The 13,013-nt window shown below is 27.6% G+C and overlaps 2 protein-coding genes across 8 annotated transcripts; both read right to left on the bottom strand.

Annotated features, from left to right (window-relative positions):
- Nucleotides 1-2,311: 2,311 nt before the first annotated feature.
- Nucleotides 2,312-3,732, bottom strand: LOC114166140 (protein transport protein Sec61 subunit beta-like). Of its 2 annotated transcripts, none has more exons than XM_028050809.2 (2): nucleotides 3,633-3,732; nucleotides 2,312-2,723 (listed from the first exon to the last, which is right to left on the bottom strand). In XM_028050809.2, the coding sequence occupies exon 2, from the start codon at nucleotides 2,718-2,720 to the stop codon at nucleotides 2,472-2,474; it is 249 nt and encodes an 82-aa protein (XP_027906610.1). In that variant the 5' UTR covers nucleotides 2,721-2,723; nucleotides 3,633-3,732; the 3' UTR covers nucleotides 2,312-2,471. The 2 variants fall into 2 exon arrangements, with proteins under 2 accessions (XP_027906610.1, XP_027906611.1); XM_028050810.2 differs by having other exon boundaries at nucleotides 3,649-3,717.
- Nucleotides 3,733-6,744: 3,012 nt separating this feature from the next.
- On the bottom strand, nucleotides 6,745-10,129 carry LOC114166473 (uncharacterized). 6 transcript variants are annotated; one of them, XR_014985224.1, is made up of 7 exons: nucleotides 9,972-10,129; nucleotides 9,089-9,136; nucleotides 8,896-9,002; nucleotides 8,270-8,304; nucleotides 7,334-7,402; nucleotides 6,967-7,025; nucleotides 6,745-6,875 (listed from the first exon to the last, which is right to left on the bottom strand). XR_014985224.1 is itself a non-coding variant. In XM_085667874.1 (6 exons), exons 2-5 carry the CDS (start codon nucleotides 9,089-9,091, stop codon nucleotides 7,335-7,337), a joined length of 213 nt encoding a protein of 70 aa, XP_085524000.1. In that variant the 5' UTR covers nucleotides 9,092-9,136; nucleotides 9,972-10,129; the 3' UTR covers nucleotides 6,745-7,025; nucleotide 7,334. The 6 variants fall into 6 exon arrangements, 2 of the variants coding, with proteins under 2 accessions (XP_085524000.1, XP_027907013.1); XR_014985223.1 differs by having other exon boundaries at nucleotides 6,961-7,025; XR_003599934.2 differs by having other exon boundaries at nucleotides 7,318-7,402.
- Between the last annotated feature and the right edge of the window lie 2,884 nt (nucleotides 10,130-13,013).

A 13,013-nucleotide genomic window follows, 5' to 3' on the forward strand; every position in this document is an offset into this window, starting at 1 on the left:
AATTTGTTTACATAATGAGTAAAATATAAAACTTACTTTGTCAACTTATTTAGTTAAAAATACCTTAAATTATGAACTATTTTAGTTCAAATTATAGGAAAATATTTATAAATTGACTATGACAGTTATGTGCTAACTAAAAATCAAATAAGTGCATATCTTTGTTATATGTTTTTCACATCTTAAAGTTTGTTAAAAAAACAATGTCATTGATTATATTAATCTATTTACATAATGAGGAAAACATGAAGCTAACTTTTTGAACTTTTTAAGTCAAAATACCTTAGGTTATGAACTGTTTTAATTTAAATTACATAAAATTATTTCATAAATCAACTTTCAGAGTTATGTGCTAACTAAAAACAAAATAAGTGCGTACCCAGGTTATATATTTTTCACATCCAAAAGTCCTGTTAAGAAAACAATATCATAGATGATATTAATATGTTTACATGAGTAAAATGTGAGGCTTACTTTATCAACTTATTTACTTGAAAATACCTTAGGTTATGAACTATTTTAGTTCAAATTATAGGAAAAAAAGTTATAAATTGACTATGAGAGTTATATGCTAACTGAAAACCAAATAAGTGTTACTTATGTATATTTTTCACATTCAAAAGCCTGTTAAGAAAATGTGAGACTTACTTTATCAACTTATTTAAATATCTTTTAACTAAAAGAATAAAAATTATTCATTATTTTACAAAAACTATAATATCTTATTATATTAACCAAAATATCTCATATTTTTAAAGTCCTAAAAAGAAGTGAGATAACACCTTAAAAACAAGATATGTTACCATATTAATAGAAAAACCAATCAATAAAAAATTAAATAAAAAATATAAAAATTCTGAATATAATAAAAATTTAATTAAAAATACGAAGTTCATGAGACTTTTAATTAAATCAAAAAAATATTAGATTTTTTTTACTGTTTTTGAATTTATTCTTAAACACGATTAAAATTGTAATACTAGGAAAATCCATTCCATGCAAATAAGTCGGAAGATATTGATAATGTTTTAAGTCATCTAAAATCCTAAAGGCCTAAGAATAATTGATATCCAAAGTTAACACATGAAAAATTGAGTGATCATTCTCGATACATATCTTTCCATCAAAAAAGAGTTGGTAAGATTTGTGATTTTAGCATTTGAAAAAACCTATAAATGCAAATCATAAAAACGAAAGATATTCCAGCCTATAACAGAGCAACATGATCTATCAGTTTCCCTTCCCTGTATGCTTCTCCTTAGCAACATCACTAGGAAGGTCAAGGCCATATGGAATTTTGCCAGAATAGTTGTTCGCAAATTGTAAGTTATTGAAATAAATCAACAAGAAAATCAATTGCAAATTCATTAAGTAAGAGAAATTTTGGGCTAACAATAAGGAATAAATAAATCAGGGATTTAACTAATCCCGTTGATAGGTTTCAGTACAGAAGTTGAACCAAATGATGTTCTTTTCAATGTTCTCAATTGCTTGGTCTTATACAAAGTTGTACTCATCTTTGTTTATTGATACAGCACAGGGGACTGGACTTATGCTGTCAACGAGATCTTTATAGGACAAAAACTTCAACCAAATCATCAAGACTCAAGACAATGAATGGGTTTCTGTCTATTTCTCTTGTAAGTTTCAATTGATACTTAAATTTCTAATAGTCAGTAGGACTAGATAAACAACAAAAACATTCAATGCAATGCCAGACTACCAACACCATACCACTTCCTTAATTTTGGTACCCCTCATAATAAGAGAGAATCAAAGGTAATAAAAACAGCAAAAACAAAATGTTTGGGAACAAGATTAGGCAAAATAATTCTAAATATCAAGTGTTTTAATAATTGTTTATATATACAACCATCGATTATTATTACAATCGACTATAATCAGAATTAATTTTTCTTCAGATAAATTTACCAAAACAACACGTAATTACTTTTAATAAGGTAGAAGGACAAATCAACTTGAATAGTACATTAAAAAAACATAAGTATGAAAAAGAACAAAAAAAGTTGTTAATAAATTTGAGAGTAACTCTTTTTTTTTTTCTCACATAAAATTAACTTTCAAAAAAATTATAAACACCATCTAGATGTATAAAACCCACATTTCTATAAGAAAACAGATATTCTAAGACACATTTGTTAATTCTCAAACAGATTGTTTCAACAAAACATAATTGATGTCCAAAATTTCAAGTTATCCCTGACAAGCTCTACATAGGAAATAGCAACGCAAGTTGGTTCGTGGGAGATAGGGAAACTAAAGCACCAACAAGTGCGAAAACTAAACGATGTAACAAAATATTTCTTCTTACTTAACAAAGTATTTAAACTGTTTTTTACCTTTAAAAATAACAACGGAATGTACCAAAATACAAAAGCAAGGAAAAGTTGAGACTGTTTCATGAGATTGTTGTATTAAATATCCAAAAATGGACCTAAATCTTTTCTCTTCTAAGCCTCCCTACGCACAAAATACAGCTTTCCCATCACATGAAGGATAGCAACAAATGCTATAAAGCCAATGCTCATTACAAGAACCACATTTGGGGAGATCTTGAGTCCAGGGGCATCATCAGTGTAAAATTGGAGCATAGTTCCAGCTGCTCCTCCAGAGGCCCCACCACCGGCTGTTCTTCTTCTCCTCATGTTTGCAGTAGCAGCTGCACTTCCTCTTGGGGGAGCTGTTCCACCTAAAGCCATTTTCTGACACAAAAAGTTTCATACATACATTAGGAATCTTCAATTAAAAACAAAATATAAAACCTAAAAAATCAACTACTACAACTAAATCTTCTCAAAGCTAACTCAGCCGCCCCTCCAGAAAAAATAGAAACTCAAGTTAGTTAGATGTAAGTAAACAAAATCTCAAGTAGTCACAAATCTCAAATGAATGAAAAAGCAAGGTATATCTTATTCAAATTCAAGATTTGACATGTATACGTTTAAGTTTAACAACCTTCTCTTGTTCAAATTCATTAATCTATGTTTCACCAAGTAATTCACATAGTAAAAGTTTGCATCAAAGGTTAACATAGATTACTGAGATGAAACAGTAATTCTCATTGAAGAACAACACTAAAAAACAATTATGAACATGCATCTAAAATTGCGTCTGGCTCTTCCTATTAAGACACTGCATCCAAAACAACATCACTCAACAGTACTAAAACATTAAAATTCCAGATCTGCAAACTCTAATCTTCTCTAGTTCATAAACCTACCAAGATCCCAAAAACAAAAACAATCGAATTTCCCTGATCTATATACCCCTCTGTTATACAATCATAAAACCTAAAACCTGTAAATCATTGTACCACTCTGTTACGGTAAAAGGCAAACAAAATTGGATCTACAACATCACAATTAACACTAATTACAACAGCAGCAAACGAGATCATTCACGATTCGATTACAAGAACTAAATCAACGCAATTTAACATAAGTAACACTTCAAATCATGGAAATATATACTACATTAACATTTATAAAATTTCAACGACACACAAAAGAAATAATCGAAGCAGAACAGTTGGATGATACAATAATTCAATTTCAAAACCCTAAGATTTAAAGGGGAAAAAAACTCAAATCTATTATCAGCAATTATAATACATGGGAATAAAGGAACCTTGATATGAATTTCCCGCGAGTGACAGAAGAGAGTGCCGCAGATTTGAGAGAAGAATTTGCCGGAGATATAGAACTACGGTCACCAACTCGTTTCTCGTTCTACTGTTTCGGTTTACAGTAATAAATATATAAAAGCAGAAATTTGACTTTGCTTAGTCCACGTCAAAATAACCAATCACGTTATGCCATGTCATCATATCTTGCTCATTATTCATTTCTTCTCTTAAGAAAATTTCGTTTGGGCCAAGAAAGTGAGCCCAGTAAAGTTGAAATTTGGGCCTATAGAACTGGTTTCGCAATGTGGATTAATTGAGGCCATTCCTTCTACACCTCCACAATTTTGACCTGTAGCACCATAAATTATTTTGGATTTTATAATTTGAAATGTAATTTTTTATACCCTAGATTATATATTATAGAATAAAAACTTGTATTTATATTATAAATTAATAAAAAAATACATTCTAAATTAGATATTCTAAAATACAATTTTTTTATTTTAAATTATACTATCTATATAAAAATATAAAAATTTGTGAAGGTGCAAGAAGATATGTATGTACCTACAAAAAGAAGTTACTCTTATTGGATTATTGAAGTCTTTCGACCTATTGAACTACAACTTTTTGAAAGACACTTTGACGTTGATGCTATAAAAGTAAAACGTATATTTTGAAAATTTTTAAACTATTTCATAAAATGTAATTTTTTATTTTACTTTATATTAAAAATAACATTTCAAACATTTTATTCTCTTATAACTCTTTGAATGTATTTTTGTGAACACTTTTTTTTTTCTTAATATTCTGAAAAATACTTTCTAAAAAGTAAAATAAAAAGAATGTTGAAAAAGTTGTTCCTAAAATACTTTTTTTTAAGTTCAAGTTTTTAGTTGGATTTTCTAAAATATTAAAAAATTAAGAAGATGTTTCATGAAGTAAAGAAACAAAAACAAAAAAGTGTTTTAAAAATACTTTTCAAAATATTAAAAATTAAAATAGTGTTCTAAAACAAAAAAATTTAAATTGTAATGGCAATTCTAGAATTGAAAAGATTTACAAATTAAAAGAAAAAAAATAGTTTACCTGATCTTTTGATTCTTCATTTTTCTTATGGGATGGTAGCATGTAGTTGAAAAGGGGAAAATATAAGATAAATAATAGGGATTTTTAAAACGATTAAGGTGGAATAAAAGTAATGGGATTTATACATATACATAGACTCAGTGCATACATGATTCTTTTATAATAACGTTTTTTGAAATAAACAAAAAGCCGGGAAAAATTAAAAGGAAAATGAGACCAAATTTAACTTCAAAAACCAAGAAGTAATTGTATTAATATCAGACAAATTACATTCGTATCTTTTTTATATAAAGGTCAATAATGTTTATAGACCATGATACACAAATATGATATAAGTATCAGATTCAACACGTATCTGATATACCAATACATTTATTTTAAAATTAATAGAGTATAATATGTGATATAAATATATTAAAAAATATACGATAATTGTTAAAAGCATGATAAATATATGATTATTATTGTATAAATTCAAATTAAAATCAAATGTAATAAAATTGTCAAAATAAAAAATTATAAATTATATCATTATAAAACTAATATTCTTTTATATATTATGATACTTCAATTATAAGTATCTATAAAAGTATCGAATATAGATGTCATCTAAATTGAAGTATTAACAATAATTCTCATCATACGAAAAGGTAAAAAAACAAAGGGACAAAGAAAGAAAAAAAGAAAAACGATATAAGATTATTAGGAAAGATGATTAGAGTTACACAGCAGAGCTCTTCAAAAGAAGAGCTCTAATACCATAATAATGACTCTCCTCATGGTAAAAGGAAGATAAAGAGGAAAGGAAAGAATGTAGTAAAGAAAGAACATAGAAAAAGATAACAAACAGAGAAAGAAAACAAATATTATTTGTGAAAGGATTATTGTGTTATAGAAAAGAAGGTGAAAGACACAAAAAAGGGAACAACACTAAAACGAGAAAGGCGTAAGAGTATGTTAACAACGGTCAAACAGTTGAGAAACGAATAAGTACAATGAATACGCTCAACCATTCTAAAACTACACTCCAGTTTCTTAGAACCACACAGCTAGCTAGAGTTGATGAAGTATCAATGTATCATATATTTTAGATAAAAAAACAAAATATGTTAACTAAGAAGATTATGTGTGTGTTTTGATTACCATCTGAATAACTAAGAAGTTTATGTTTCATTTAACCAAACTTAATTTTTTCAACATTAATTTAAATACACACTATACTTTATCTTATTTGGGAATTACGAAGACAATATTGTCCTAATAAAAAGCTATTTAAATAATTTATTAAGACTTAAAACAATTTAGAATTGAAAGACGTTAATAACACATAATTAATCAATAGATTACTAAATAAAAAGTACTTTTATATAATTTAAAATATTACTTTTATATATTTCTTAAAATAAGATAAAAAGAAGATAGAATGATTGATATGGTCGTTAAATAAAATCCACACAAGAAGAAATTGATTATATTAATTATATACTCAATATTTAGGAACAAAAGTAATTTATATCCAATTTTTAAATAAAAGTAAATATTTGATCAATAGAACGATTTTTAAGTTTTCTTATAGGGTGTACATTAATCAAGATATTTAGGTGAATCCACATGCGCATATGCTAATGGTCTTTTTTATGATAATTAAAGTAAAACATCATAAAAATTTAACTATTTCGATAGAATTAAATAAAAAATATTGATATTATAAAATTAATCTACATAAAAATAATTATGATTTTTTTCAAGTAATGTCATCTTTATACAAAACTTGTAAGTTTTTAACCAAAAAGAGAAAATTACAATAAAATATAAATAATAATTTTAAAACATTTTATTTTTATTCAACAATTATGATTATAATTATATTGTAAAAATATTTTCAGTTTTCGTGGGTAGATATTTTGCATAATGGAAACTAAAAAGTCAGTTAATAAATATAAAGGCATACAGAATTGAAATTCTTTTGTATGATTAATTTATATAGTTATTATAATGTTAGAGCATAGTTCAGATTCGAAAACATCATATTCATAAAATCTGGACAAAGCTATCGACATTAGCACTATCCCCCATCATAACTAGCAATTTGAACTTCATGTAGTGAGGTTACTGTGGGGATTAATGGCAAAAACTCCACCTAATTTCAACAAGAAAGAAAAAAATAATTAACAATTGGTGGAACAAATTGTGTCAAGGACTCCGATGAGATCGTAAGTACAAACTCTCATTTCGTAGATCTGCAATTTGTGCATAAAACTGCGGTAGACCCCTAATAAAATGGACGCCCCTGCAATGCATCAAATTTCAAAATTGTAATTGTTAATGATTACCAATGATAAAAGGTGTCATTCCTATATATCTTGCTTAGAAAGAGTTCATATTTTTAAAACAGCAAAATCAGTATTTATCAATTTATTTTGAAATCACAGTAGACATACAACACAAAACTCAAAATCCAGATTCGCTTAGAAATTGTTCTTAATATTAGATGTACGCCAGAAAATTACTCATTACACATATTTATTCCTTATGAATAGCTTCTGACTCATCAATTTGGGCATAAAAAAATAATAACTTACTATTGAGTAAAAAAACCTTAGAAGAAGATTGTTGAAACACCCATCATAAAGCAACCCACAGCTACCCACGGGCTTAACCGTTCACCTGTATTAGCAACCCCGTGTATAATCAAGATAATATCAGTGATTAAATTTCACATCTCATGAAATATATAATTCTAAAGGGGACATACACCCAGACAGAAAGTGTTACATGTAGACAACACAAGGAGTAAAAATTCCCCATTAGATCATAATGAGCAAGTGATTTGAATATGTTTTTGTTCTCACTTGTTTTGTTGCATATTCTATTCCACAACATACCAAACATGCTGGTACAGCACTAAATTTGAAGCAACACATTCAAGAACTATATGGCCAAGCTAGAAATTTAGTAGTCCATGTCACAAACAGCTTTGGAATGACACTGTAATGTAGCATTTTAAAGCTCACAAGGAATCGAGGATCTAGAACTATTGAGAATGAGTGCTCTACAACAATCAAAAGAAGATTTATGAAAATTCCAAGTAGCATCAAAATGATGAATTTTGAAATAAGGATATAGTACATACTTAATTGAGAATAATGTTTCATTATAACTATAGGATTGATAAATAAAAATGAGACAAGTATGAAGCATACTAACAAAAAGGGTTGAAACTGTAAAAGGCATAATCACGATGTAGTAGTTAAGTAAATTTAGGACAGAACCGCAACCAAATTTTGTATATTTGCATCACTCATCATTTACCACTATTTTTCCACTGCCAGTGGGCAAGTCATCAACACAAGTATGTTCTTTGGTCCAAGTTAATTAATTCAATATGTTAAACTCGAAAAATCTGATGCCGTAAGATATTAATCACATGGGGGGAAAGCAAAAATCATCATAGAAGATATCAAATGAAAATTTCTAGGGTAAGCAGACGTAAACAATAACAATGTAGTAGCAAATCAAACAAGGGATATCTACCTATTCTTGCCGCCTTCCAGAAGAAACCACGAAATCTGTCAGCAAAAACATGTACGTCTTGTCAGCAAATTCTAAAAATCTGTTATAAAGAATGAAAAAACTATTGCAAGCTGCACGTCTAATGGAGCAAGGTAAAAAACTTATGATACATTGAATTTTGAGCATGTAAATTCAGATGTACAAATTACCAAACACTTGAGAATAAAAAGGAAGGGTGAGGGGAAAGAATGCGTGGTTAACAAGAAATTTTCCATCCCTTTGTTTGGATGTTCAAAATTACTTTTAGAGGAACTTTAAAAAGTTCATAAAAATTAGCAAGGAACAGGATTTTCATGGAATGAAAATCCCCCGTTTTCTTTTAATCATTTCATAAACTCCCAAACAAGAGGAAGGTTCGAGGTAAACTTTTATTTCCTTTCCCTTCCCCTCCCTTTATTGGCTTCTATCCAAACTTGTATAAGAACATTGCAATCGATAGTATTGCTCATCAGATACAACATTGCACCAAAACCAATACTGAAAATAAGACCTACACTATTACACAGCTATGCCACTCGAATGAAGAATTGTCAACATATGCATAACAGCTCATATTTACACATGGCAAGAGATGAAGACATATATACCCAGTTTTCTGGTCTAGGATTGCCGGAAACTGCATTTTGAAATAAGTGCAGGCACATATCCCCAGAAGTATCACAGTTAGAAATGAGTGGAAATTGAAAAGCGCTGACTGAAACATAACACAGGATGTCAAATGCAATGAGCAAACATTCCGCGGATTAAATCAAAACGATTCAAAATTTACAGTTTCCTCACCATCTCAACGTATTCTTAGAATTTACCAATCTTCACCATCCTCCCTCCCTACAAAAGATTCCATCAACAATTACATTAGGCCTGTCATCCAAAACAATATGCAATAGTGCAAGTAACTGAACAGTGTCTAAATCAAGTTCAATCACGAAACTCAATTAAAAACGCAAACCCTACAAATAATTCAAAATCAAGATTTGACATGTATACATTAATTTTAACAACCATCTTTTCTTCAAAACAATTCATCTATGTTTCACCAAAGTAATTCACAGAGTAAAAGTTTGCATCAAAGGTCAACATAGATTACTGAGATGGAACAGTAATTCTGATTGAAGCATAACACTGAAAGCATTTATGAAAATGCATCCAAAAATGCGTCTGCCTCTTCCCCTTAAGAAACTCCATCCAAACCTACATCACTCAACGCAACTAACAAACATTAAAATTCCAGATCCGCAAACTCTAATCTTCTCTAGATCACAAACCTACCCAGATCCCAAAAACAAAAAACGACCAAATTTCCCTGATTGATGTACCCCTCTGTTAAACAATCATAAAATCTAATACCTAAAAATCAATGTACCACTCGGTTACAACAAAATTGGATCCACATCATCACATTTAACACTAATTACAACAACAGAAGGCGGGATCATTTGCGAAACGATTACTAGAATTAAATCAACGCAATTTAACATAAGGAACAATTCAAAACGTTAAAATATATACTACATTCACATTTATAAAATTTCAACGACACACAAAAGAAATCATTATAGCAGAACAATTTGATGATACAAAAAATCAATTTCAAAACTCTAACATTTAAAAGAAGAAACTCAGATCTATTATCAGCAATTATAATACATGGTAATAAAGGAACCTTGATATGAATTTCCCGTGAGTTATGTTGGAGGGTGCTGTAGATTTGAGAGAAGAACTCGCCAGAGATACAGAACTACGGTCACCACCAACTTTCCTAACCACTGTTTCCCTTTACAACTACCGTCACCGGAGACTTTTAACTTTTATCAACGTATTTACCTGAATACACATGTGCATATATATGAATGGATTTTTTTTTTTTACGATAATGAGAGTAAAAAACAATAAAAAATTAAGTATTTCAATTGAATTAACAAAAAAATATTGATAAAATTATATTAATATTATAAAATTTGTACACATATAAATGATTATGAATTTGTTTTTTAATTTTTATGATGTTGTCGTTATATAAATTTTTGTCAGAATAAAAAGTAAAACTACAATAAAATATAGACAATAATTTTAAAATATTTGAATTTTTATTTAATAATATATAATTATAATTATATAATGAAAATATTATCAGTTTTCATGCGTAGATTTTTTGTATAATGGAAACTAAAAAGTTAATTAATAAATATAAAGGCATACAGAATTGAAAAAAAGAAGTAAAAGAAAAAACTACATAAAACAAAACTTACAAAACTCAATCTTTTTAGATATTTGATAAAAGATATAAAATTGTTTAATTTTAAAATATTAGCGATGCAACCTATTAAACTAAAATTTTATGATAAGATGTGATGAATTTTATCGATAGAATATGAAACTCTTGTATAAATTTCTAAAAGGCAAAACAAATATTATTAACACTAGCGAACACAGTCCTATCGTGTGCACGTGTGTTTCTACTTTTTAATTTTTAAAAAATTTAAGTTAAGAGTAATAATAAATATATAATTAATTTTTAAAATAATTGTTAAATATAAAATTTAAAAAAAAATATGTACAATTACTTTTTAAATAATAGTTAAAGATAAAAAAATTTAAAATAACAATTAAAAGAAAATTATTTATAAAATAATTAATTTTTAAAATAATTAAAGATAAAACTAATATTATAAAATGTGGATACAAAATAGAAAATCTCTTTATGTATCGTCATAATATAAATATTGTCATAATATAAACAACAAAAACATTATATTTTTCCAACACTTCGAGATTGAACAAAATAGGCAGTCTTATATTAGATAATATTTGAAAGGAAAAATGAGGTATGAAAATGGGAACAAAAATAAAATAAAAAAGTGATAAAATATTTATGATATTAAAGTATCCAAAATAATTAGCCGTTTGGTGTATCTAATCTTCAAAAGACAATGGTATGACTCTTGTAATCAATCATTCATTCGGTCGTAGTGGAAAATTAATGTCTTGTTACTAAACAACAACCATAAATTGTCTTCATTTCAAATCACCAATATCTATATATCTCTTACTCCCTAGCAAATTAATGTATTAATATTTGTTGAGATTGTTTTATTAGGATTGATATTATTATAAACATCTTACAATATTTAAGATCTTGTAGAACTTTTTCGTAGGTCCCTTCATTTTATAAGATATAAAATCTCATTTAACTTTTATTCTAATTGTGAATCTCATTTTAAGATTTTAAAGTAAACTTTTCTATGATTTTTTTTTTCTACATTTAACAATTAGTATAAGACATGATTTTATAAGAATCATTGACAAACACACATTTTTTTTAATTGAATAAATATAAAATATTTTGTTTATAAAAATTTGTTTGTTTGGACAATCAATAAGTATTAAACATTTTATATTAGAGGTTAAATACTTATAAATATTTATTATTTGTTTACAAACAAATATTTCTCTCTTATTATTCTTAAAATTGGATCTTGCAATCAACTATTTACATTTCGAAAAATATGTCTAAAGCTATATTAAGCACAAACTACTTTTTCGATAAGACAAAATCATAATGTATAGTTAACCTTGTTAGGTCCTATACTCTAGTTTGAGAAAAAATTAGGGTTAAATATGTTTTGATACTTCAACTTTGAGTGAAAATTGGAATTAGTTCCTTTTAGAAACTTTAAATCACTTTAGTCCATCAACTCTGTAAATACGTGGATTTAGTCCTTCTAACCAAATTTTATTAAGTTTATTTGACGTTTTAAACACATTTCATTATAATATTTTAGTTTATTTACACTGTTTGACACATGTTTGTTTCAATATTAACTGAGAAACGCATTTGAAACGTCAAATAAACTTAAAAAAAGTTTGTTTAAAGGACTAAATCCACGTATTTCTAAAGATAAGGGACTAAATTGGTTCAAAGTTTTCAAGAAGGACTAATTCCAATTGTCATTAAAAGTTGAAGAACCAAAAACATATTTAACCCAAAAAATTATGACCTATGTATGACAAGTCATGTTATGTATCAAAGAGTTTCATAGAGAAGATATGCACATTTAATGATTCATGAAGAGTATTTAATGCATCTTCAAGCTTGAACATGGACAAATGCATGACGAAGATGAAGTATAAGTTTTCTGATAGATGATTATCCCTAAATTTCATACAAGAAGAACTTGAAGATGAACCTTTATAATTCAAAGGACCTATGACAAGGGCAAAAAACAAGAGATTGGAAGAACAAATCTATTCAAAGCTCTTAATGCTACAAGCAACTGGACACTCAAAGAATATGAAGATAATAGCTCAAAGCACATTTGAAGGGTAACTCTTAGGAAATTTAGTTTATGTTTTTCAACTTTGGGCTTTCTTTTAGAAATTAGTTATGTTTCCATATTTTTGGGCTTTGAGCTTTATTTTATAAATTAGTTTATGTTTTTGGGTTTGAACCTTCTTATAAAGTTTCCAAGTTATATGCCTATATATAAAGGTACCAAAAGTCATATATTGAATTTTATTTCGTCAAAAAGATGATTCTTTTTATTCTTGGCATAGGCTTCAGGTTTTTATCAAAGATTAACATCTTTATAGTGAATCTCCACTTGACTTATCAATATGCTAGATTATGGTGTCTCCATCCCTTTCTTATTCTGCGTTCTTCTCTGACTTATTTTGTTGTGCCTCTAGAAGATTCAAATTCAGAAAC

Source organism: Vigna unguiculata, chromosome 10 (assembly GCF_037176805.1).
Source record: "Vigna unguiculata cultivar grain cowpea cultivar isolate G323 ecotype 2 chromosome 10, ASM3717680v1, whole genome shotgun sequence".
Classification (NCBI taxonomy): Eukaryota; Viridiplantae; Streptophyta; class Magnoliopsida; order Fabales; family Fabaceae; genus Vigna; species Vigna unguiculata.

What these genes read in the sequence shown, in the direction of transcription:
- LOC114166140 (XM_028050809.2), bottom strand. Translation starts at nt 2,720, where the DNA reads ATGGCTTTAGGTGGAACAGCTCCCCCAAGAGGAAGTGCAGCTGCTACT.
- LOC114166473 (XM_085667874.1), bottom strand. An exon ending in ATCCTAGACCAGAAAACTGG is followed by an intron (nt 8,305 to 8,895) that starts GTATATATGTCT and finishes TTTTGCTGACAG; the next exon opens with ATTTCGTGGTTTCTTCTGGA. An exon ending in CTGGAAGGCGGCAAGAATAG is followed by an intron (nt 7,403 to 8,269) that starts GTAGATATCCCT and finishes TTGCTAATACAG; the next exon opens with GTGAACGGTTAAGCCCGTGG.